The sequence below is a fragment of the Equus caballus genome, chromosome 21 (genome assembly GCF_041296265.1).
Source record: "Equus caballus isolate H_3958 breed thoroughbred chromosome 21, TB-T2T, whole genome shotgun sequence".
In the NCBI taxonomy this organism is placed as follows: Eukaryota; Metazoa; Chordata; class Mammalia; order Perissodactyla; family Equidae; genus Equus; species Equus caballus.
In genome coordinates this window covers 32895429-32923185 of record NC_091704.1, presented here as the reverse complement: position 1 = coordinate 32923185, position 27757 = coordinate 32895429, and the positions used below count along the sequence as shown (strand labels likewise).

Below are 27757 nucleotides of genomic sequence, written 5' to 3'. Positions count from 1 at the left end.
TTTATTATCGGAACAAATACATTCTAAAAAGATCTAATGCAGTAAAACCTGCAGTACAAATGCAAACTATTCTGAAACACTGCTCTTTGCCCTGCGTAAGGTATAGCTTATTTCTCTATGATTATATTAAAATTCTCTTCATATTTTTCATTCAAGAATAAATTTTTGAGCAAGTAAAACCAAAGAATATAGTGTATGAAATGGCACCAGTAGTACAATTCTCTAACTCAAATAAAAGAAAACAAAGTTTATAACTTAGAACTCTTCAACAGCCTTTAAAACATGGAAAGAGAAAGAAACATTTCTAGGAAACGTATTATCAAGAGAAAGGGTAAAAATGAATCACCTACTAGAATAGTAAATTATGTTTTAATTACATGTAACCCATTAACACAGAATTAGTAAAGTTAAAGCTGGACATAGAAATGATTTTAAATGTTATACCTCCAAGTTCTTTTATATTCAAGATGGCATTCTGGAATGGCACTGCTTTTATACTAAAACCTAAAATTAGAAAACAGAAACATAATAGAATTAGCAACTTAACTTTTAAAAATGCATAAGATGCTCAAACCCTCTTTTCTGGGCAGATTAAGAGTTACTTTTCATAGCTCATATTTACACAAGCAACACATAATTTCCAAGATAAATTGATAACCCAATATTATCCTCAATCATTTTTCAAAACATAGTTATCTATTATAGCAAAATATAACCCTTTTCTTCAAAATATTGCCTTATTCTTTAATTAAATATATAATGTGACTTTGTGAATTTTTATCAGTTGTAACAAACACATTTGGAAGCACAGAGAAACTTCAAAGAAAATATTAAACCTACCAGGTTTGCATCTAATTCCTGAAGTTAATTTTCTCCCACATTATAACTCAGCAACCCTCGAGATTAAGGTAACTTAGAACCATCTTATATTAGAATTACTTAGTATTTATTTTAGTGTTTTCTTTTACAGACATGGTTAATGCCACATATACATTTTTCTTAAAAGTGCAATCACAATTATCCATCTATGCATAGGCTAACATTTTATAATACATGCAATCAATGATTTCTAATATAAAAAATATATTCAGAGTGTAGTTTTATCATAGGTTTTAGGATAAAAGCATATCAGTTGCAATATACGTGAGTGTGCAGAGACCCCCCCCCGACACACACACAAATATATATGCAATAATTATTTCTGAAAGAATCCACAAGAAACTGGAACTAGCAATGACTCTTGGGAGAACTGGCATCTGGAAGTCTTAAACAGAAGAGAGATTCTTTTGTTTCATTCGAAAGTTTCACCAAATACTTCTTTTTCTATTAAAAGTCCCACTAATTTTTACAAGTTAATTTATTCAGTCATTTCTGAGCATCTGATTAAGTCAAGGTCTTAAACGTTGCTTAATATGCACTTATGAAATAAATTAAACACAGTCCCTTTTTCAAGAAATTATCAACAGAGTTAAAGAGAAGACACAGAAACACTTTTCATTGGAAGCAAGGTACGATAAGTGCTCGGAAAGGTAAAAAGATATAAAGAAAGACGTGAAAAAGCACAATTCTTTTACAGGGTTTTGCTTTATTTTATAAAAAAGGAAATAAATATGTAATTTAACAGTGTAATGGCTAAAAAGTGACTTTCGAGTCAGACAGAATTAGGTTTCAATAACTCTGTGGCTGTGGGCAACCTACCAGCTTTGTCATCTGTAAAACGAGAACTATAGGACCTACCTCACGGGTTTGTTGTAAGGATGGGATAATGTATGTAGTAAGCTTATCATAGTACCTGGTACCAATAAGCACACAATACATGATTGCTGGCATTATATTTCACTGATGCTGTATTGATGATTTAATCATCAGGTGTACATACCTTCTGAATATATTACTCACTGCCCGAATAAATTCCTAAGACAGACAGCCGGGGTGTCCATTTACTAATCTAAGTACTTATTTGGACCTAAAAATGTTACCATTGAATAAGAAGTACCTTGTTCTTGGGATGGAAGTGTGAACAGTTGAAATTTTTTGTACAGACGGTAAATGTTTATTTGGCTCTCTAAGAATCTTCCCAAACATACCCTTCCTGTGTGGGTTTAATGCAGAATGACACAGTTGGTACAGTGTTATGGTTAATGGTGCAGGCCATCACTGAAACTTAGGAAAATTGCAGGAGGAGTGAGGAGGCAGCCTCATGTGGCTGAAACACTGGCATCTACCTGTGTCTGGTGGAAAGCCTCTCCAGGTGTCTGGCCTCTGGGACATTAAGGAAAGTCAGCGCCAATCACAGTACTCCTGCTGGCACCGAGATTTGCCTGCAGGAGACTTAGATGCTCGACTGTATCTACCTCCCTCACAGCGGTGTTAGATGGATTAAAAGTCAATGATTGTGAAATCCCAAAAACGAAAAGCCATATGCAAATGATAAAAAGTCTATGAGTGGTTATTTTCAGGATAACTCAAGTATGGATTTTCCAGAGAAACGGGACAGGCCCCAACTTTGAAAAAGACACAGTTATGGAGCACAATAGCAATGTTTAATCTACTTTGATTCCTAAAAGCTGACAATATGCAGGCATCCGAAGGGAAGTAATATCCTTCCAGAAATTGCTGCGCCCATATGCAAAATACAACCTTTGAAATTTATTAATCCAACAGGCAGATTATATCATTGTTACTATCTTTAATCCTTGCACAGACATCATAATAAATTGACTACAAAAATGTCCTCAAATGTTCACGCTAAGCAACGTAACCTAGCAATGTTATTTATAGGCATATAAATGTTTCTGTAGAGTACTCATAAATGTTTTCTCTCCAAATAGAACATGTGTGGCTAGATTTATACTGCAAAGGTATATACAAGTCTTCCATTTTGCTGTCTTCATATTATTTTTACAGTATAGCTGTGGTAATGAATGTTCAGAGGATGAAGACTGGATAATCAGTCTAGAAAATAAGAAAATATACTATTCATGGAAAAGAAACAAGATTTTCCTATTTGAATCATTCTAAATGTTTGCAAGGATTAAAAGAATTAAAATTTAAAGCCATGTTTTCAGTTCACCAGAAAGGCAATCAGGAAGGGCAACTAATCAGATCAACTATATTTTATTTCCTTACGTTGGGCTGGATGAGGTCAAGTGGTGAAATTAGTATCATATTTAGTATGGATATAAAGGTCAAACCATCAAAATATCTTTCTCAAAGGGTTACTTTGAGAAATAAAAAAACACTCGATAGCATGGGCTCTAGAGCAAGAATGTCTGGGTTCAGATTCTGGCTCTACTATTTATTAACTGTTGGACTTTAAGCAAGTTAGTTAATTCCTTTGTGCCTCAGTTTCCTCACTGTAAACGAGAATAGATGGTACTTAGTGCTATAAAGCATTTTTTTAAATAAATGAAGTTAAAAATCGAGAACACTAATGGTCACCAAATAACCACTGGATGCTTTAAATTTCTCCCAGTCCAAATCACGCGTGGCCTCAAGCCCTGATACATAATGATAGCAGTGGTAAACACAAGCGTTGTTGTAGTAGCAACCAAAACCAAACATTTATCGAGGACTTCTAAGGACTAAATATTTGGAGTCTTCCTTAGCACTTCCTTTTCCTCTCTCCCAAAACCAATCAATCACCAAAGCTGGTCAGTTCCATCTGCTAAACAGTTCTCAACTATGCCCACCTCTCTCCATCCTTTTGGCACAACTCCAGTCGAGCCACCACCACCACCATCCGGACAACTGCAAGAGCCTCCTAACTAAACACTTCGCAGCTGTTACCGGCCTCCTCAATCATCTGCACACATCAGCAGAAGTGATCTTCCTGAAATGCACATCTGTCCACATCACTCCCCTAGACAAAACCTTCTGATAGCTTCTCCCTACTCAGGTATCGTCCACAAGACCTAACAAGACCCTAGCGATCTCTCCTTCAGGCTTATTTTGTACCTTCTCCCCCGCCCCGCCCCTCCCCGCCCATTTATACTCGTAGTTCCTAAAACAAGCTATGTTCCTTCCGTCTCAGGGCTTTTGCTCCATACTACTCCATAAGAGTTCTGTGCACTTCTGACAAACTCTTTATCCTTCAGGTGGTGTTTCAACTTCACCTCGTCAGCCAAGCTTTCTCTGGTGTTCCTGAAATACGCTGATTTTTTCAGATCCATATTCTTCCAGCACTCAGTACTTCTCCCACGTGATTTTCACAGCTGTAATTACACATCAGTTTCCTTTTTTTATGTCTGTTCCCCAGCTAGACTATAAGGATCCATAATGGAAAAACAGTACAGTGTATCCTGTATGCTAGTGCTAGGCACATAAGAGGATGTCAATATTTGTTTAAAGATCTGTGCTAAGGGTTTATTTTTATTTCCTAATTTAGCTGTCAAAACAAGCCTAAAGATAATGTCAGTACTACCATCCCAGGAGGAAAGGGAAGCCTAGAGGGGTTAAGTATCTTACCAAAACTACTAAGTGCTATATTCAAAACCTGAACCCAGGTCTCGTCACCAGAGTCCATCAGAGCTCTACATTATGGCACCTCCTCCCTAAACCAACAAGCTGATAGATTCATACTATTTTATCCTATTTTGAGTCTAAATACTGATGGAGCTGATTGGAAAAATGTACATATCTCCTACTAAACCCACTAATTTATTTTCCCTCCTATATAAATATTCCAACACAAAGAACCAAAATAAGTGTTCTCAGGTTTATACTACACTGCTTTCTTATTAATGGAATAAAAATAATACAATGAGTTTAGAAAGTGCTTTTTTATAGACATTATTAATAAAACCAGGAATTTAGGAGGGGACGAAAAATGGCCAACTGAGTCAGCCAGAACAGTATGCTCACTCTGTTGCTTCTTCACAAAATAAGCATCCTCTGATGCTGTCCACAGGAAGTCAGTGTGCTGATGTGACAACAGCACTGTCTAGAAACCCTAGCCACAGCTCTCAGCTCACCAGCCACTTTTTCTCTTGACCTTGCATCCCTTATTTGCAAAATGAGTGGACTAGATTAGCTCCTTAAAGTTTCCTCTAACATTAGGATTCTATTATTTATATTAAACAAGGAGGAGGAAATAACAGTAACAACTGAGTCAGTCATCAATGGCCTCTAGTATTTGGCTGAAGGCCTCATGGGTAGGTCTCCCCAGACTCCATTCAAACAATTTGATGGCTGAAGCCTAAGTTACGCAGTCATTTTTTCCTGGCCTATCTAAGCTCTATTAGTAAGACTGAAACCTCCCCTAAGATTTAACCCCACAAATTTTAATAAATATATGACTTAGTAACTCTTTGGGGAAATAATTTTTTGCGTAGACTTTCAGTTTTTGTCTTTTAGTCCTTAAATCCAACAAAATCTGTGATACAAGAGAGATGGATTTGAAATTTTTTATGCAGGGAAAGCATTCCTGGAATTATAACAAAATTAGTTTGGGGAGGGAGGCTAGTCTATTTTTATTCATTGTGTGGAACACATTAGTATTTTCCTTGGACCTACACACCAACTTTCCCTCCACCCCTCTAACACACACACACACGCCTGAACACACGCACAGAGACACTTGGTGTGTGCTTCTGAAATCCCTGGGTCACTCTAAGAACCACTGCAGGGAAAGACATTCCACAGATCTGGTGGCCTCAACCTGGACCAAGGGCATGATTTATGCCATGGTAGTTTTGTGATGTTTGGACAATAGTCTAGTGAAATTCTTCTAAATATGATTTCAACATCATAAGAGGAAATTTAATCTACTGGCGTTTATAAAACACAATGCTTTAGCTGATACCAAAACCTGACTTTCTAACGTGTTTCTCTTGTTGACTTAACACATATGCAGCTAATACTAAAGTTATTAAATACCTCATTCAAATTTTCATGAACTTTTCCTCTATTTCTTTCAAAGTATCATTGATCTCTTTCTATTTTAACTCAATGACATACTACTTGACAACTTTTCAAGCGTAGTAATATATAACCCTAGAAGATATTTTCAACCTTTTTCAATTCCACGTGTTCAGTTTTCTCTGGGTTGTTCTCCATGTTACACCAATATATTACCCTGAGCTGTTAGACTCCATTCCTCTGGTTTAAAAAGAAAAAAAGTGATACTTGTGTAATATACAGGTTAACAACCCCTTTTATCAACAAATTCCTTGTGCATACACAGTCAAAGAATTCCCTCTGGACAGGGTTCATTTTTGTTTCTAGACCAAGATACAAGCTACCCAATTATTCTTTCTCTACCAGCAGGACCTGCTGTTCTCTGGAGCATTTCTTGGCCCTTTGAGTTTTGACAATTTAAGTATCTTTTTAAAGTATGTCAAAGGTAAAAGATTGCTGAAGTTAACAATCCAATAAAGTTTGGATTCCCTTTCCTTCTTAAGAAAACGCAGACATTCTTGCCTTGCTGAAATTAGATGGATATACCTTTCTTGCGATATGTTTTCATTTTAAGAAACCAATTCTCAGGGGAGATTCTCTTTTTCAACTGTTCCAAACTCTTTCAACAAATATTTCATTTTTAATTGGCTTGACATCATCAAAATATTATAGAGAAATAATTTAAAAGAAGAAAATTTCACACGTAATTAGGCCATACAGACAAAACACATTGTTATTTTTACATGTTCTTTTATGCTTTTCAATTCAAAACTATGGTTTTGTATGGTTTAAGTTTTTAAATAAATGTAAATTTAATTTTCCTCTATAGAAGATTATATATTTTTTCCAGTCTATAATGATTTCAATTGAGGTACCACAATCTAATTAACAAACTCCCTTGCTACAGTTTAAATTACTTTAAAGTTTTAGTTATATAAAATGTTGCAAGAAATTTCTTTGTGCACATAGCTTCTTTGAAATTACACACTTAAAATAAATTCTCAGTAATACAATTACTTGGTCAAGGAATGTGAATATTTTGGTAACCTTTGATTTATATAAATAATTGCTTTCCCAGAAAAAGGACAACAACAATCACAATGTCACCAGTAGTGCATGCCACTACAATCTTATTAGCGTTGGGTCTTATCATAAAGAAACAAATTTTGGTAAATTTACATATAAAACTAACATTTTCTTGTTTACTCTCTAGTGAAGTTGAACTTCTGGTAAAGTTGAACCTTTTCCATTTGTTTGTTTGCCATTAATTCTTTTTATGAATTATCTCTCTGTGGACTTCACAATTAGATTCTAGATACTATTTGCAAATATGATGGAAATCTGTAACAGGGACAGCCATAAACTCTTATCTGTAGTATCTGATACAAACATTTCTCAACAGTATTGTTTTCCTTCTATTTTTCTTATTAATTTTAGCTTTCCAATAATTCTAAATTTTTTTATAGTTAAGTCCATTGATCTTTTTCTTTGTAAATTATTCTGCTTAGGTCTCCTGCAACTATTCTCCCATCTTCCACATTGAATGTTCGCATGTGTATGTGGCTTTCTGATTTCCTCATTTCTTCTCCTAGCTACCTTTTCTTGCCACTGGGCTTTGTTATTTAATTTAGTGAATTCCTTCCACCTCCTTTGTTCTTCTTCAGTTATATATATATATACACACATGCCTGATATGAACAACCAAAAGAACTCGGGAGTAAGTTTGAACATGCCAGCGATGGCTATCTGGAACTCTAGCGCTGACTGGTTTTTAGTTATTAGTTATCACTGACAACTGAAAATCTGCCTGCTTTGGCTCTTCTCTGTTGCCTATCCTCCACCCTTCTCTGTCATCACTAATTCATTTATCCCACCTCCTGCCCATCTTCATTAGCTTCAACGAACAGAGACTCAACCAACAAGCATCTACCCTTTCTCTCCTATAACCTTACTTCATGTCTCATGCCTAACTCTACCCTGCCTTCCTCATTACAGAGTCCTCTCATTGAATCATATGGAACCTCAGCTTTGTTAAGAAAAGTCTTCTCTAGGCTCCAATGGTTTCTTGCACATTTTTCCTTCCTCCTTAACGCTAGCAAACAGAGTTTTCCTTTTCCTTATCGCCTAGCACTAACTGTGGTTTCCTGTAATGCTTTTAGATCACTTTACCATAGCCACCTCTTAATAGCTTCCCATCTGAAGTACTGACATCCTTCTACATACTATGGAGTTGTGCATTTCCATCTACCAACTTTCAGGGAGTTTGCTCACCTATCTCAATGGATTCAATACTTAGCTAACATTTGTCTACCACACTCTCCCTGCTTCTATTCTTATGGACAACATTCCCTATATTTCAATGACCAAAGCTATCCTCCAAGGTTTCAGATCTCCAAAACCTTCCGCTCCAATTCACTTCAGCCATCTCTAATTTATTGGTACAAAGTTGTATATTCCATCAAATTTTCTGCATAGATGATTCTGTCATGGGCAGATAAAGATAGCTTTACTTAATTCCTTCCAATCTGGAAGCCTTTTATTTCTTTTTCTTGCCTAATGCACTGGTTAGGATCTCTACTACAACGTTGAACAGAAGTGCTAAGAAGAGACATCCATGTTTATTCTTGATCCAAGTGGGAAAAAATTCTTTCACCATTAAGGATGACAAGAGCTGTAGGGTTTTCTTAGATGCCCTTTAACACTTGAGTAAATTCCCTTCTGTTCCCATTTTGTAGAGAGTTTTTAAAATCAGAAATCGATGTTTTTTTCGCTGTTTGTTTGCATCTCGAGATGATCACACATTTTTCTAGCTTATTGATATTGTGAATTAAATTTACTGACTTCTGAATGTAAAACCAACCTTGCATTCCCGGGATAAATGTCACTTGATTGTGATATATTATCCTAATAATAACATACTATTGTTTGATTTGATTTGGTAACTTTTGATTTATATTTCTTGCATCTGTGTTCACAAGGGGTATTGGTATGTAGTTTTCTTATCATGTCTTTGTGTGGTTTTGCCCTTAAACTGGGTGGTCTTACAGAAGGAGTTGGAAAGTTTTCCCTCCTCTTCAATTTTCTGGAAGATATTGTGTAGCACTGGCATTACTACTTCTTTAAAATGTCTGATAGAATTCACCAGTGAAGCCAACTAGACTTCAAAAGTTTTCTTCCCTTTTTCTAACTATAATTTCAATGTCATTAATAGATATAGGTCTATCTGGGTTTTCTCTCTCTTCTTGAATCCACTTTGATGGTTTATCTTTCAAGCAATTTGTCCATTTAAGTTGTCAAGTTTATGGGCATAAAGTTGTTCATCATATTCTCTTATTATCTTTTTAATATTTATAGAATCTATATTAATGTAACTTCTCTTCATTCCTGATATTGTTAATTAGTGTCTTCTTTGATGTTTTTCCTGATTTGGCTAGAGTTGTATGAATTTTACTGGTTTTATCAAAGAACCAGCTTTGGGTTTCAATGATTTTCATTACTGTTTTTCTATTTCATTGATTTCTACTTTAATCTTTATTATTTCTTTTTTCCCCCTTTTTCTCCCCAAATCCCTCCCGTACATAGTTGTATATTTTAGTTGTGGGTTCTTCTAGTTGTGACATGTGGGATGCCGCCTCAGTGTGGCCTGATGAGTGCTGCCATGTCCGCGCCCAGGATGCGAACTGGCGAAACCCCAGGCTGCCAAAGCGGAGCGCACGAACTTAACCACTCAGCCACGGGGCCAGCCCCTTTATTATTCTTTCCTTCTGCTTAACTTGGTTTTAATCCATTCTTCTTGTAGTTCCTTAAAGTGGAAGCTGGAGGCACTGATTTGAGGCCTTTCTTTTCTAATATAGAGGTTTAATGCTGTAAATATTCCCTAAAGTTCTGCTTTAGCGGCATCCAACCAATTCTGGTGTTGTATTTCATCCACTGCAAAATGGTTCATAATTTCTGTTTTGATCTCTTCTTTGATCCATGGGTTACTTAAAAGTAATTTAGTTTCCAAATATTTGGGGGTTTTTCCAGGAATCTCCTTGTTATTGATTTCTAATTCAATTCCACTGTGGTGTGAGAACACACTTAGTATGACTTAAATCCTTTTAAATTTTTAAGACGTCTTATGTCTTCAGATACGTTCTAATTTGGTAAATAAATGTTCCACATGTCCTCTGTTGTTGGGTAGTGTGTTCTATAAACGTTAATCAGGTCAAGTTGGCTGATAGTGTTCAAGTCTACTATATCTTGGCTTATTTTCTTCCTATGTTCTATCAATAACTGAAAGTATCGAAATCTGACTATAATTGTGGGTTTGTCTATTTCCCTTTGGAGTTCTGTCCATTTGTTTCTTTGTGTATTTTGGAACTGTTATTAGATACATAAGTATTTAGCATTGTTGTGTCCTCTTGATTAAATGATCTCTTCATCATTATGAAATGAACTTCTTTATCCCCAGTATTATTCTTTGCTCTAAAATCTACCTTGTCTGATATTAAAATAGCCACTCCAACTTTCTTTTGACTACTATTAGCATAATATATAATTTTCCATCCTTTTACTTTTAACCTATTTGTGTCTTTATACTCAAAGTTTAAGTCAGCATACAGTTGGATCTTACTTTTTTAATCTAATTCTATCAAACTCAGCCTCTTAACTGTAGAGTCTAGACCATTTACATTTAATTTGATTATTGATGGTTAGGTTTGAACGTATCACCCTGCTACTTGTTTTCTTTCTGTCTCATCTATTCTTGTTCCCTTTTTTCTCTTTTTCCTATCTTTTAATTATTTTTGATAATTCCATCTTCTCATTTGTTGCCATATTGGTCACCATTCCTTGTTATTTTAGTGGTTGCTTTAGAGTTTATAGTACACTTTTAACTTATCACAAGTCTACCTTCAAGTATTATACCACTTCACATAAGAACTTTACAATAGCGTACTTCCGTTTTTCCCCATGATATTTTTATGCTACCGTTCTCACGTATTTTACTTTTACATGTTATAAACCTCACAATATTGTGTTGTTATTTTTGTTTAAACAATTATCTTTTAAAGAGATTTAAATAATAAGAACTAAATTTTACATATTTACCCATGTGGTCACCTTTTCTGGTACTTCTTCATTCCTTTGTATAGAGCCAGGTTTCCATCTGGAATCATTTTTCCTCTGCCTGAAAGGCCTCCTTTAACATTTCTTATAATGCTGGTCTGCTAGCAATAAATTCTTTCAGCTTTTGCATGTCAGAAAAAGTCTTTATTTTGATGCTCTTTTTGAAAGATATTTTTGCTGGGTATAAGTTGATAATTTTTCTCCCTTCAGTACTTTAAAGATGCTACTTCTCTGTCTTCTCAGTTGAATCATTTCCAGGGAGAAGTCTGATGCCACTGTTCTCTTTTTTCCTCTGTAACATCGTTTATCTGCTTTTAAGATTTTCTCTTTGCATTACTCATAATTCTCCTAAGAAAAAGAACCAATACCATGTGTGTGTACAGATGGAAAGATATTTATTTTAAAAAATTGTCTCACATGATTACGGAGGCTGGCAATTCCAAAACCTGCAGGGTGGGCTGGGAGACTGGAGAACCAGGAAAGAAACGATGCTATAATTCAAGTCTGAAGATCAACAGATGCAGATTCCCTTCTTCTTCAGGGGAAGTCAGTCTTTTGTTCTATTCAAGCCTTCAACTGATTGGATGAGCCCCAACCACATTATATAGACAGCAATCTGCTTTACCCAAAGTCCACTGATTTAAATATTAGTCTCATCCAAAAACACTCTCACAGAAACATTCAGAATAATGTTTCACTACATATCTGAGCACCATGGCCCAGCCAAGTTGACACACAAAATTAACCATCCATTTTTTATCATTGCTTTTGAGCAATTTTATTATGATGTACCTTGGTGTAGTTTTGTTCATGTCTCTTGTACTTGGGGTTCAATGAGCTTCTTGAATCTGGTGTTTATAGTTTTCTTTAAGTGTGAAAATGTTTCAGCCATTATTTCCTCAAATATTCCTGTCCCTTTCTCCACCCCTTCATCTTAGCAGACTCCAATTACCCATACCTTAGGTGAATTGAAGTTGTTCCACAGTTCACTGATGCTCTTTGCATTTTCTTCTCTGTCTCTTTCTGTCCTTATTTTGTCTAATCTCTAATGCTAATGCCATCAAGGTTTATTAATCTTTTTTCCTGCAACATCTAATCTGCCATTAATCCTACCTGGCGCATATCACATTTCAGATACCGTAGTAGTCCACCATAGAAATTTTATGTTGGTCTTTTTTTTGTAATATATATATCTTCCATGTCTCCACTTAAGTTTATGCACAGATAGAATCCAGTTATAACAACAGTTTTAATGTCTTTCTTTGCTAATTCTAATATCTGTATCAGTTCTGAGTCAGTTTCAATTGATTAATTATTCTTCTCATTATGAATCATGTTTTTCTGCCTTTTGCATGCCTGGTAATTTTTGACTAAATGTCAGACATTGAGAATTTTACCTCATTAAGTGCTAGAAGATTTTGTTTTCTGTAAATCTTACACAGCTTTGCTCTGGGATGCATTAAAGTTACTAGGAAACTAAGCCTTTAGTCTTAATATGATTTCTTAGGTGGGTCTGGAGCAGTGCTCAGGTTAGGGCTGTTTCCCAGGCAAGACCTTCCTGAATACTCTACATAGTATCTCATGAATTACAACTTTCCCAGTCCAGCTAGTGGAAACAAACGTAACTCGCAGCCCTGTGTGAACACCAGGCACTGTTCCCTTTAGCTCTTTCACATGGGTTCTTTCCCTAGCCTTGAGTAGTTTCCTCATGTGCATGTATTAAATACTTCACTGAATACTCAAGGGAGACCCTCTACAGATCTCTAGGTTCTCTCTCTGTACAACTCTCTCTTTTTTAGTACTGTGTCCTATGAACTCTAGCTGCCTTGGTCTCTCTGACTCTCAGTGCCAACTCCTCAAGGCAGCAAGTCCACCAAGCTCCACCTCAGTTCCCAATGGAACTGTGCCACAGTCTGGGAAGTCTCTCAAGGCAGTAAGAGGAGGCAATTATAGGGCTTATCTCATTTGTTTCTCATCTCTCAGGGGTGAGTAACCTTTGTTGTTTGACATTCACTTTCTTGAAAATTGTTTCATATATTTTATCTGGGTTTTTTGGGGGGTTTTTTTTGGTTATTTCAGGTGGGAGGGTAAACCAGTTCTAATTATTCTGTCTTGACTATAATCAGAAGTCCTCACTCATTCTGGTACTCACTGCTCTCTCTTGAGCATCTTCAGTGTTCTTTTTCCCCTGACTACTACCTTTATACCTCTGTCCACCAGCATGCCCATATGGCACCTTTCCTTATAAAAACAAATTCTCTTAACACTGCTTTCTCTGTTTCTGTCTCTTTCTCTAGAAAGAGTAATCTATGTGCAATCTTAGCCCAAGGGGCCAAGGAGTGAAAAGGATGGTCTATACCTCATTCTCTCTGCTTGCTCACCACCCCCCTCATGCCTCAGGTTAGTTTCTACCGTAACACTCTTCTGAAACCGTTCACCATTGGTCATTAATGACCATATTGTCACCACATCCAAAGGACTTCTCTCAGATTTCAGACCTATGTTTATATTATTTAACTCTGGTTCTTTTGACCTCTTGTTCATATTTGGCTTATATGATACCAAATAGAACCGCCTGGCTTAGATTCTTTGTCTAATGCAGATGCTAGAATGTCAGCTCCAAAGGGCAGGGATATTAGGCTATTTTGTTCACTGAGGTACTCTCAGTGCCTAAATCAGGGGCAGTCACGTAACAGGCATTCATTAAATGCAGAAAGAATGAATGAAATATAGTCAGTGCTTAGCACTCTTCTTCCCTCTCTCTACCCATCATCCCTCAACAACCTCATCCAAATCCACAATTCAGCTGTTTCTCAAATCTAGATCTCTAACTACAAACTCTCTAGTCAGCTTGTCTTCTGGCATTTGGATCACTGGTGGAAGTCCTGCCAACACCTCAAAATTAGCATTTCCAAAACTAAACTTATTATCTTTTATCTTAAAACTGCCTATCACGTTTTCCCTATTTTTTACAGTTTAATCGCCAGGCTAGAAACTTAAGTCATATTTGATTCTTTTCTCTTTCTTTCCTTTCTATTATTACCCAATATGACTCTTAAAGTCATAACCCAGTGTTACTCTGACAGGCTCAATCACCTCTGCCGCTAACTCTCCATCCCTACAATTACAGCCCCTTCTGGATCACTTCTCCAGGTTACAGGTTCTCGACAGCTTTCCCAGTCTCGAGCCTTGGGTCACAGCACATCCTATGTCTCTAAATCCTGGGTCTCAACCCAGTATGACCACTAACTTTTCCCTGAATACACCCTATGCTTTCTATCCTTACTCTCCTCACCCTATTCCTCTCTGCTTAGAACCAACCATCACAAGAGGCTCTACTCAAATGAGGCCTTCTTTGATCCCCCTGATTAGAAAGGATCACTCTCTCTTTTAACTTTCATATTTATACCATCCAGTATAGTATATATTACATTCTGTCTTAGCACCTGGCATATATTAAACATTCAACAAACGTAAACTGTTTATCATTAGGATATTTATCTTCCTAACCCGGGTATAAACTTCTTGATGGCAGAGACCTCCTAACTGGCCTCCAAAAAGGCACTGTGCCTAGTTCAGGATAATGACAAGTCATAGAAGCTCCATATCCAAAATGTTAGCCAACTTAATATCTAGTTCATTGGAAAATTAACTAGCACACAATGTTACAATTGGTTCCGGTAAAAGGAAAACACATTATTAATAAATTTAATAAAAACAAATATAAAACATATTATATTGCAGTTTACAAATAATAAATTATAAAAATATTATTTACAGATAATTTTTTACATTATAATTCAAAACTGACCTTCTAGCAATGGTGCTTCTTGTTTGTACCTCTGAGAAGTAAAGAACAGTATACTTTTGTAATACTTTCACACATTTTGGGGAGAGTTATTTTGCTTTAAAATAATTACTAAGTTAATAAAGTTTGTATAATTACATAACACATCCCTCAAAAGATATCCATAGTTTCTAAAACAACCAGCAAATATATACTCCTATCAGAAATCCTAAGCCTTGGGTATCACTAAACTTCTTCTGAAGACCTGAAATGGCATCCTACCTCTGTCACTAGCAGTGTGACAATGGCCACGTCACCTCAGCTTTGAGCCTCAGATGATTTGAAGACAGAATATGGAAAAAGAATCTTACTTGCCATATAAGGCTGTTATGAGGCTCACAGAGGTACAATACTTTACGTAAAAACATAGTGACTCAATTTAATGTTGTCTGCTTATTCACTCAACAAACATCTGTAGCTATGCCCAAACGTTATGCCAGGTTCTGGGTACTCAAGGCCAAATAAGATATTCTATCTGCCCTTCGGAGCTTACATCCCAGGCTTGGGAGATAGACATGTCAACAGCATTGTTGCAGGCACTAAATGGTAGAAATATGGACAGTGTACAGTGGGGGAGCAGGGAGCGCTCAGTTCCACCTGGGGGAAAAGGAAGGTAGTTAGGCATGGCTTCACCAAAAGGCCACACTTGGGCTCTGCTCATCCTTTTTTTTTTTTTTTTTTTTTTTTTTTTTAAAGATTTTATTTTTTCCTTTTTCTCCCCAAAGCCCCCCGGTACATAGTTGTGTATTCTTCGTTGTGGGTTCCTCTAGTTGTGGCATGTGGGACGCTGCCTCAGCGTGGTCTGACGAGCAGTGCCATGTCCGCGCCCAGGATTCGAACCGACGAAACACTGGGCCGCCTGCAGCAGGGCGCGCGAACTTAACCACTCGGCCACGGGGCCAGCCCCTCTGCTCATCCTTTTATCTCCCCAGTCTCCATGAAGCCCTCACTCTTTTCCTCATGCTTTAATCTAAGGTATGTCTTTGTTTCTTTACAGGTCCATGGTTTCTTATCTACAATTCTAAAATGTGAAAAGCTCTCAAAACCTGCACTTTTTTCTGAACATTTGACGGCAAAACCTGATCTGAACTGGTGTAAGGCTCTCAGTCATCAATATTTTTCCTACTTATTAGGAAATCCTAGCTAATGATTCCATCATCCACCCATCACCTAAGCCAGGACTTGAGTCATCCTTGGCTTCTTTCTCTCTCTCACCCTCCAAACCCCACCGGCCAACAAGTCCTGAAAATTCTAGCCCCCAAATAAGTATCCTACCTATTCCCTCCTCTCTCTGTCTCTCTCTCTGTCACTGCTTTAGTTAACACCTAACAGTGAGTCCTTTAATTCAGCCTCCACATCACACAGTGTGAGCCTTCTCAAATGAATATTTGATCTCATAGTTTCCTTGCTTAAAATACTCTGATGTCTCTACACTATCTACAGGAAAAGTTCAAATTCTGAGCATGGTTTAAAAGGTTTGCCATGATTTGGCCACTGCCTATCTCTTGTGCGTTGATTCCTGCCATTCTACTAACTATGACTGCAGCCATACAAAGACTTAGTTCCCAGGGGGTGCCAATCTGTTTCAGGCCCCTCTGCCCCCAAATCTTCTTTCTTCTCCCATTCCACTCTCTTATTCCTGCTAGTCTGTCAGGCTTACTTATCCTCAAGATCCAATGTGGAAAAGATAGTGCATCCTTCCCTTGCCCATTTCCAGGGAACACTGATCACTCCTCCTCCTTTGTATATTTCTGGACATGAACTTAATGTCTATTTGACAGGAGACTGAGTCTCCTGGATGCTGGGATCGTTGCTTATCCTCAGTTCCTAACACTGGACCTAGTGTGTAGTAGGTGCTCAAAAAAGCTGGCTGAATGAACGATATTTTCAACTTTCCCAGACAATCAATGTCTCACCCCACTCCTTCCTTGTTAGCTCCTCCCACAGCAGCTCTGTGCTTCATCTCCAACTATTCTTCCATTATTTTCTCTAATTTACACTCTTCTCTCCTCCTTCATTGTCAGAAGAGAAAGAGGAAGTATCTGGGGGCTGACAAAAGTTCTAAGCAGCATTATTGACACTTTGGACAGGATAATTCTTTGTGTTAGGGGCTGTCCTGTGCATTGCAGGATATTTAGCAGCATCCCTGGCCTCTACCCCGTAGAGGTCAGTAGCATCTTCCACCAGTGTGACAACCAAAATGTTTCCAGACATCCCAGTGTCCCCTGGGGAGCAAATTCTCCCCTGACTGAAAACCAGTGCCTAGACTGACTTTTCTTGGCCATCTCAGGGAACAACATGGTGAAACTGAGCAAGGGTCCCTGCACCGACATCCTCCAGATGAAAACACTGAGGGAAGAAGATTCAGACTCCATTAGCTGTACTATTTAGGGGGTATCTGACCAACAAAAATAGGCTAGAGTGACAACAAGGGAGGATAACACTCTATGGGCTTGAGAGGAATCCATTTCATTATAGTACTAGAATTCCAGGTTGCAGGGTTAGTGTGCATTAATATTTTCCTGAGCTTGACTTATTCGGTGGCACTGAAATGACCAACTAGAGCGATAGAGGGTATAGCGATCAATGCTATGAAAGTCCCCCTCAAATCTATTTTGAAAAACAGAGTATCTAAAAATAAAATAAACAAACTGACTGAAGCATTTAACCACAAATGGAGAAAAGGGGAGGGAGGGAAGGAGAAGGGACCCCACAAATAGCATAAGAAATGAGAACATCTTGAGGATGAGAAAAAGAAAGGGCCAGGACCGAGGCACGGTACCCACCTGTGGTCGACACAACGTTGTCAGGGCTTTCGCTGCACAGCTTGGACAACAGACTGGTCTTGCCCGAGCCTGTGAGGCCTATGCAAACCAGGTCATACTCTGGCCGGGCAGGTGGAGGTCCCTTGCAGCAGAGTGCTCTAAAACACTGCCAAGAGAGGGGGGAAAAGGGCACTCTTTTAAATAAGACTGTGGACACAAAGCTTAGTAGCATTGAAAATGATTGAGTATTAAGAAGTAATTAAATAATCTATTAATTATAAGGAGGAAAGGTAACTTTAGAGTGGAGGAACAGCACCTTAACCAAGTGAGCAAAGTTAACATCCCCAGGGACGAGACATATACGGACTTCACGTTCACGGCTCCCCTCCTGGGGCAGCAGGCGCACCGCGAGGGGTGCCACATCATTCCACGGCTTTCCTGCCCAAAACGCACAACCTGAATCTAAGCACGAGGAAACCAGAAAACCACGCTGAGGAGCATTCTGCAGGACAACTGGCCTGTCCTCCTCTAAAATGTCAATGCCTCAACGTCAAGCAAAGGCTGAGGGACTGTTCCAGGTTAGAGAAGACTAAAGAGACATAATAATAAAATGCAGTGCCTCCTGGATTGGACCCTGGATCAGGCAGGAAAACAACGGCATAAATGACATTATTGGGACAATAGGTAAGGACTGAACAGAGACTGTATATTAGATAATAGCATTCCATAAGGTTCAATTTCTTGAATTTAATCATTCCACTGTGGTTATATAAGGAAAATCATTGCTCTGAAAAAAACACACACTAAAGTATTTAGAGGTGAAGTGTCTTGACATGTATAATTAACTGGCTAAGAAAAATTCGAAATCTCTATCTCCATCACCATCTCCATGTCTATGTGGTGAGGAGTGTTATAAAGCAAACACACTAAAATGTTAATGACTGGTGACTCTGAGTAAGGAGTCTATAGGAAAACTCCTTGTAACAGTTTTATGACTCTTTGATATTTCAAAATAAAAAGGCTTTAAAACATCATTAAGTACGGTCCATATATATGTATGTATGTGTGTGTGTATATATATCTCACTGCCTTCCTGACATGTACTAAATTCTGTTTCAGTTGACCTCAGGGTACCATGAACTGTCATGTAGTTTGTACACTACATGAACCTGATTTGCTACATAAGAGTAAAAGACAAGGCGATTGGGGACACTGGAAATCATTCATGCAGTTTTTGATCTTTCTACTTTTCACCACTCTTATTTAACGTAGTATTAGAAGTCCTAGCTAGAGCAATCAGGCAAGAAAAAGAAATAAAAGGAATCCAAATTGGAAAGGAAGTGAAACTGTCACTATTTGCAGATAACATAATTATATATATATAAAATCCTAAAGAATCCACCAAAAAAATTTTTAGAAGTAGTAAGTGAATGCGGTAAAGTTGTAGGATACAAAATTAACACATAAAAATCAATTGCATTTGTATACACTAACAACGAAGAGCTATACTCTTTTACTCCCCTCTTCCCACATTTTATGTTTTTGATATTATATCTAAACTCTTTTTTTGTGCATGTATATCCATCACCCAGTTATCATGGAGATAAGTAATTTTAGTACTTTTGTCTTTTTTGTGTGAGGAAGATGGCCTCTGAGCTAAAATCTGTTGTCAATCTTCCTCTTTTTGCTTGAGGAAGATTACCTATGCCAGTCTTCCTCTACTTTGAATGTGGGACACCACCACAGCATGGCTTGATGAGCAGTGCTGTGTAGGTCTGCACCCAGAATGTGAACTCACGAACCCCGGGCCACCAAAGCAGAGCCCACAACCTTACCCACTACACCACTGGGCTGACCCCAGTACTTTTGTCTTTTGACCTTCATATTAGCTTCATAGGTGATTGATCTGCTACTTTTACTGTATATTTGCCATTACTAATGATTTTATTTTACTTTATTTTTTGATAATTTTCTTATTCCTATCTGTGGTCTTCTCTATTCCACTTACATAAGTCCCTGTAGCATTTCTTGTAAGGCTGGTTTCTTGGTGATAAACTCCTTTAGTTTTTGCTTATCTGGGAAACTCTTTATCTCTTCTTCCATTCTGCATGATAACCTTGCTGGGTACAGTATTCTTGGCTGTAGCTTTTTTCCTTTCAGCACTTTAAACATATTGTGCCACTCCCTTCCAGCCTGTAAGGTTTCTGCTGAGAAGTCCACTGATACCCATATGGAGTTTTCTTTGTATGTAACTTGCTGCCTTTCCCTTGCAGCTTTTAGGATTCTTCCTTTAATTCTTGACATTTTAATTATAATGTGTCTTGGTGTGGGCCTCCTTGGGTTTTTCTTCTTTGGCATTCTCTGTGCTTCCTGTACCTAGATGTCTGTTTCCCTCCTTAGGTTAGGAAAGTTTTCAGCTATTATTTCTTCAAACATATTCTCTGCCCTCTTTGTCTCTCTCTTCTTCTGGGACACATATAATACGGATATTAGTGCACTAAATGTTGTCCCAGAGGTCCCTTACACTGTCCTCATTCTTTTTAATTCCTTTTTCTTTTATCTGTTCAGCTTGGGTGATTTCCTCTAGTCTTTCATCCAGCTCGCTGATCCATTCTGTATCATCTATTCTGGTATTGAGTCCATCTAGTGAATTTTTCATTTTCAGTATTCTTCATTTCTGATTGGTTCTTTTTTATATTTTCTCATTCTTTGTCGAAGGTCTCACTGAGTTCATCCATTCTTCTCCCATAATCAGTGAGCGTCCTTATGAATTTTGTTTGAACTCTTTGTCTGGTAGATTGTTTATTTTTGTTTCATTTAGTTCTTTTTCTAGGGTTTTGTCCTGTTCCCTTTCTTGGAATGTATTCCTTTGCCTCCTCATTTTGCCTCTTTCTCTGTGCTCATATCTATGTATTCGGTAGGTCAGCAACATCTCCCAATCTTGGAGAAGTGGCTTTATGTAAGAGCTGTCTTATGAGGCCCAGCAGTGTGCTTCCCTCTCTTCACCTGTTTCAAATGTTCCAGGAGTGTCCCCTATGTGGGCTTCATGTATCCTTCTGTTGTGGCAGGGTTCCTCTTATTACAGGTGCCTAGGGAGGCTAGGCTGTCCCCCTGGATGGCTTATTTTAAAGCTCAGCTACATGTGTTGCTATGTTCCCTTGAGTCACTTTATTGGGTGTGGGGAGCCCTAGCACAGTTGTCTGCAAGGTCTAATAGCACATTCCTGTTGCAGTTTTTCTGTTGAGTAGGCCCCCAGCATGGCTGGTTGCTAGGCTCAGGGGCTTACAATTGCTGTAGGACTCCAGCCTGCAAGGCTGTTGTTAGCTCTCTCAGGATTGCAGTGAGTGGTGCCAGCCCCAGGCATGGGAGCAACCAGTTGTTTCAGGCTTTGGAAGGTGGGGCCAGTCCTCTATGTGGCTGTTTGAGAAGCACAAGTCTGCTACAGCCGATAAGTCGCACCACCCACAGGGCCACACACTCCATCAACACAGTCCTGCCGCGTGCACATGCCCTGACCCATGGAAAGCAGACCCAGTCATGCTGCACATTCCACCAGTGCAGGCCTGCCCCTTGCCCATAACAGTTGTTTTGATGTACAGGATCTTTCTCGGTATGAAAGAGCTTCTTTTTCATCCTAAATTCACTTTTCCTTGGCTTTTAGGAGGTTCTGCCTACTTCTGCTAAACAATTCTATGATCATCTAATCTATATTCTTCACAGATTTATCAAACTCATATTTCCTCTTGGTCTGTTCAAGCTTGAGGAGCCCTAATTATTCCAGTCTGCCTTCATATAGCAACCCCTCCCACGCCATCACATTAGCTGCTCTTCTTTGGCCTTACTTGAGTTCCATTATGCCTTCTCCTACTAGATTAATGATCACAACTGTAAACATCATTCTAGATGCCAACACATTGCATCTCAGGTTCGTACGAAGGCTGGCTGATAATGTCTGACTTTCTGAAACTTTTCCTTATCCATGAGTCTCCTGGACTCATGATGAGAGTTTTTCTAAGAGGTAGATGTATGTACATACGTACGTATGTAAGTAGGTATGCATGTATTCCCTCAGAGATGAACATTGGCTAGCAGCTATTCACATAGGAGAGCTCTGCCAAGTTCAACTATGTCAGGCAACACCACTACTCACACAAAGGTTTCTCTTACCGGGCTGCTTTGAGCTTTGTTGGAGGAGGTGGGGAGAGGCCCTATTCCTGCTCTGGACACCTCCATTCTTGCTTAGCTCCTCTGCAAGAACTCCCCTGGACTATATCCTAGAGGGAGACTGGCCCAACTTATCATAAATCTTGAATACAACATGAAATTGCAGGTGACTATATTGCCCTGTTTAAATTACTCATATGTCAAGATTACTCAACATATTTTGGCCAAAAGCTCCAGAATATCATTTTCATGTTCTTTTTAAAATCCAGAGCGTAAAAACTTTGCTGTCAAGCCCATGAATATCTATGTCACCTGTCAATTTATTCTAGGTCACCTAAGATACTTCTGACATAAAAGGCAAGTGCACAGTAACATTCTACTCCACTCTGGTCTTTTATCTCCTCTATTTTCTCCTCAGTGATGTCATCTCCACCCTCAGTTCCAATCATGCAGATGCTAACGACACCTAACATTACATCTCCCTGCTCTCTCCAATCTCTTTCCTGAATTTCAGGATCTGTACTCCTAACTATTCTGCAAGAACCCAAATTAAATCTGAATAAGACGAAAGCCTTCCCTCAAAACCACAAGCTATGGAAATAAGCTATTTTGGAACATAAAAAGCATACAGGTTGGACTGACAATTATTACAAGGCAGAATCTTTGAAATAAACCCATAATCTCTGAATATTTATTTGAAATAAATATTACTAGGAATAGTGTCAGATTTTGAGCCAATAAAATAAGACTTTTTAAGAATAGGCTACTTCAAACAGGGAAAGAATTTTTTTTTTTTTGAGTCAGTTCCTAAAAACTATACAGAGTTTTCACTTCTTTTTCATTTTAAACTTAATGAAGCTTAGGACCTCATAGTCAATTTACTTAAAATTACTCATTTTGGCCTCTAGACTATACTGTACCAAAGTTCATTGTGTCTGTCTCCTACAGCAGCTCTTGCATTGTTAAGAGTAAGCCCCTTTCACTGTTGTACAATGCTAAACACAATGCCGTCGGCAGTCCTGACAGCAAGCGGCAAACTCAGGCTTCATTCCCAGGCCAGACACTAAGGCATTGTGTAACTGTTCAGGCCCCATAAACCTATCCATGCTTCAGTCTCCCCGTGATTAACCAGTAACATTTTAACACTATCTGCCACTTCCTTTCTTCAGGAGGATGTTAAGGGGCATCAGCTCAATGCACTATGCTCTGAGAAAGGCACCGTACAGGTAAATAACTATTCATCACGATGCTCATTTTCCTAAGGTATCTTAGGTGATAGTTAGCTCCGTTGGGCAAGGGCCTGGCAGCTAACCGTGCAGCCCAGACTGTGAGACTTCCCTTCCATCAGCCCACAGCAGCCTCCACATGCTCCATCCCATCTCAGTCCAATCCAAGACACCAAAGACACACAACCCTTAGCCCTCATGTGCAGCAGGCAGTAGAGAAGAGAACACGGTGAGTCTGCATTGTAACTGGGAGGGGAGGCGGGGGCACCAAGGTCATGGTCTCTGTTGCCCAGAGTGCTCCAGTTTACAGGTCTTTTCACATAGGGTCCGATATGACTTGTTCCTTTTCAAAAGAACCCAGTGTTCCTCTCTTATGTCAGGACACAGGCTGTTTCCCCCTAGCCTGCATCCACAAGCTTCTACCAACATTGTATGTGGGGAAAGAGTGTGCCAAAGTCTTCAGGGAGGGCAGGGACCAGAATCACCAGTAATAACTCAGTGTGGTAGACTTTAGACAAACCATACAATCCTTAGCTGAAACTGAATTAGCTAAAAAGCATAAACAAAAACCTTAGGGATATTTGCTTGAAGGAGGGTGAGCACATGGATTAGGGAAAAAAAAATCAGCATAAGATTAAATTACAAGGGTAAAAAGAGGACTTGCATTTCAGTCCAGTGACCTAGAACCAAGGTAGCAAGATTATCTTAAAATGTCCCCATTTCTGTTGGGGACAGTGCCAGGTGTTTGGTAGGTCTGGCAGAGTACTGTACACAGTTGCTACTCAGTGAATAACTGCTCAACAAATCGACACTACAGAGCATTAATTAAGCACTTAACTGTGTATCTCATGTCCTTCTACATCTCACCCTTCATGACTCCAGCTACCCTCCAAATCACTCACTAGTCCCTCAGACAGTCTGAGCACCTCACGCTTCTGTGCCGCCCTGGGCCTGGGCGCTTAGAAGGAAAGGCCCTTCCCTCTTTCTACCTGGCGGATTCCTATTCAAAGTTCTGCTCAGATGGCACCTCTCTGGAAAGTCTTCCGCGGTTCCCTCAGAGAGATCCAATCCTTTCTTCCCTTCCTTGGTCCTTTACACACACTTCTAGCACTGCAGTTAATACTATGCCACATGTATTTTTTTCTAACTCTAAGAATTATTAGATGATAGAATTATGCGCATTGACTCAAAGACATATTCATCCTTGGTCCTATTATTGGTCTAGAAAGTTTAATTTTACAGCTACCAAGGGTAGCCAGGCACCAAAGCAGAGGAACAGTTGTCCTACAACTTGACAGTTCTAGACAAAGCCTTGCTCAAAATCCTCCCCCTCTGGCACTGCCCCCTGCATTGCCAGTATTTCCGACCATCCCATGCCGCTAAATCCCTAGCCTTTGGGGACATGGCATTTGTTTCAATTGATGCTCTGTTTTTCATTATGAATACGTGATTTTATTCTGAGCATGATTTCAATTTGATTGAAGCTCTGTATAGCTGCTGGAAAATTTTCTTCAGTCAGCTTGGGGACTTCCCCACAGACTCGGAGTCACTGCCCAAGCCCCACACTATCTCCACCTTATTTAAATACAGGTCTTGACAAACAAAAACCGGTTTCCTACGGCAGATAACCAGGTCTTTCCGTGGAGCCCTAGGGTGGCAGTGCTCAATAAATAATGTCAGTTTAACACAACAACAATTAGTTGATACTTAAAAGTAAGAGAAAAATTCACCCATAACTTTAAGTGGAAATATTTCTTAGGCAGTTTGGTTTCAAAACCAAAAACAGGCACCCGTACACTCTCACCCTTACCAACTCTCGCAACGAAGAAGTTTTTAAAAGGAAGTCAACTTACAGAAGTGTTTTCTAACACTAAACATGTTCAATGAAGAAAATATTAAGTAGTGTCTAAAGATCTAAAATTGCAAGATTTAAAATAAAATGTTTCCCAAGTCTCTAACAGTCAAATGTCAAAGACTCAAATATTTCCAAGACAAATAGTCTGTCTTTTGAAAATACTAGCAAAATGTGTTATAGGACTTGTAGGAGCTCCTTAAGCTCTGGAAAAGACCTGCAGAAGGATCGGTATCCAAATAACTTAGAAACAAAACCAAAGGCAGCCTGTACCATTCAACATAAGATAGAAGTGGTTTGTGTGTGCTACTTCACTTACTCCTTAGAACAAGCCAATGAGAAAAGTACTATATGACTGCCACTTTAAGAGGGGAAACTGAGGAGCAGGATTTGAACCCCGGCAGGCAGGCTCCAGAGCCATTTTCTGAGCGACAGGAATGATCCGCCTCTAACACTGGAGGGTGTGGCACGTAGAGGAGACACCAGATGCATTCTGTGTGGAGGGCAACGTGCAGCTACAGAATGTGCGACAGAACTAGTAAGTGACAGGGCTGGGGCTCCAACAGGGCTGTCCGGCTCCACAGCTCTTACTCACATCCTCTTGGCCTTGGTACTGCCATGTCAGGGATCAGAGCATGACAAGTAGAGTGTTTGTCTTGAGGGAGTGAGAGTGCTTTAAGTAAGTCTACTTGTGTAACTGGACAGACACGTGGCAGAGGAGGAGGACGAGGCAGGTCTTGGCATTGCTTCCTTACTTGCCCTGCCAGGTTTACGGCTGAAGGAGCTTCCATTGCAGGCAGGCAGCCTGTATCTTTCTCCCAGGGGAGATAGAGGACTTGGATTCCCACAGGGCTGAATTAGGGCATAGGAAAGGAAGAGAGGGGACTGGCTGGGATGGAGGACAAGGGGATAGTAAGTACCTAAGTGCGGCTGGCTTCTCTTTCCCACTGTTTCCTTCTTTCATTTAACCCTTTTTTGTCCTCTGGAAAGGACATAGCTTGTCTGTTAAGAGAAGTCCATGCTGGCTGCAGAGATTTCTGATTCTACGCATGCTAGTAAAAAGAAAAATTCTCTAAAGGAATAGTCCTCAAATTTTCCCCCTTAAAATACATGTGTATGTAAACTATACCTCAATAAAGTAAATAAATATGCAAATATTAAACAAAGTAGAATGTTGTTAAAGGAGAGAAAGTACATGAATAAACCAGGTTGTGCAGAAACACACGTGAAGGAGATGACCTGTAATCTCTTAGCTAATCCTTTCTTTCTACTTGCGAGAAGAAAAACAAATTTCAAATATGCCCTGATGTCTTGGAGTAACTAGTGGGTCTTGCAAAAAAAAAAAAAAGGGAAAGGAATATAAGTTCAAAACGGCCCCTCTAGCAGCTGAATAATAGGCAGGGTGACAGAGGGCTATGAAGGGACCCTTGATCACCAGGCAGATCCCAGCAGAAGACTCATCCCCATGTTACAAGAGCAATCCACTTTTTGAGGTGAAAAATCCTGTGGCCCTTTAAGACCCTAGTGGGAAAAACAATAAATTGTTTTTACAGAAGATGGGTCAAACCTTTCGGCCATGTGGGCTGCTCCAAGCTCGCAGATGAAGGCTTTGGCCCGGAATTGTCCCAGGGCTGAGGCTTCTGGCCAATACATCACACTGCCTCGGGACACTAAGTCTGTCTTTGCCTTACCCTTTGTATTTCTCAATCCACATTCCTTTTTGGGGTGAAATACTCCATTATTTCTGCTTTGTTCTGGGCTGTCTCCTGTCTCTGTCCCTATTAACTCGTGGCAACAAAAGAAACAAACAGAAGCAGGGGATTTCATGCTTAGCAGCTATAGACATTGGCCTCACGGCTTTGCAGAGGGGCAGACATCTGAGACTTTGAATGGAAGAGAGTGCCGCTGCGCTGAACCAGACCAGGGGCCCACGTGGCTCCCAGTCTGTGCTTCAGTCATCCTGGATCAGTGGCATTCACGAGTCCCGGTATGCATATTTCAAGACGAACCAAAAGTGGGGTTTTAAAAGTTAGGGCATCTATCTGATAATTAGATTTAAAGAGATTCTAATTCAAGATTCTCATATATTCCTAGCCATCCAAAATTTCAGGTCTTATATTGGAAATAGATCAGGGGGATAAGTTTTTTTTTTTTTAAACTAAGAAAAAGGAAGGTAAGTAGAAAATAATGTCTTTCTTATTTTTAAGATGTAATTCTTCTCTTATAATGGTTAGATGGAATATCTAATTTTTAATACCAATTTATATAAAAACAGAATTATCCAATAAAACCAGCAGTAAATTCCCCAGGCATGACTGTTTGTAATGAGAACCAAGCTTTATATGCATATTCATAAACATATCCAAATCAGGGCTTCACCTGGGTCAGTTTCAGACCACGTACTGCTTTATTTTGTTTCATTTGTTCCTGAAAGCAAAGTAGTACAAATTTAGCTGAAAGTGAAAGAGAGATTAAAACATTTATTTTTATCAACCCTCTTTTTTGATCACTGTCTGAATAGAACATTTCTAGACAGAAACTAGGGCCTAAAAATACGTAAATACTTTTAATAGTCTTTACTAAGGGCTTTTTTCTATACTTTGTACACTTAGGAAGAGTCAGGGAATGAAAACATTTAAAAAGAGCTGGGCCCCTACGCAGGCCTTCAGTGGGTTTAAGTATCATCTAAAAATCCCTAGGAAAGATCCCAACAAAGCAGATTCTCTCTGCGCTTCGGCTTTTGGACCTGGAGGTGGGGAGCATTGTAATAGGGAGAGAAAACCAAACAAATCAAACTAAAATTGTTGTTTTAATAGTCCCTAACAGTGGAAACCCTACTTTCTATTTTGGGAAACAACAGAGCCTTCCTTCACTTGATCTTTAGGTTCCACATAGC

The 27757-nt window shown here is 39.0% G+C and overlaps 1 protein-coding gene across 10 annotated transcripts in view; it reads right to left on the bottom strand.

The window, feature by feature from the left end:
* ARL15 (ADP ribosylation factor like GTPase 15) overlaps positions 1-27757 on the bottom strand; it is a 401584-nt gene that overhangs the window by 240862 nt on the left and 132965 nt on the right. For 8 of the 10 annotated variants that reach the window (XM_001494370.6, XM_070246269.1, XM_070246270.1 and 5 more), the window contains 2 exons: positions 17641-17785; positions 445-504 (listed from right to left, as the gene is read on the bottom strand). In XM_001494370.6, the coding sequence (XP_001494420.2) occupies positions 445-504; positions 17641-17785 (205 nt within the window). The remainder of the gene's footprint in view (positions 1-444; positions 505-17640; positions 17786-27757) is intronic. The other 2 variants (XM_070246276.1, XM_070246275.1) reach the window with 1 other exon arrangement.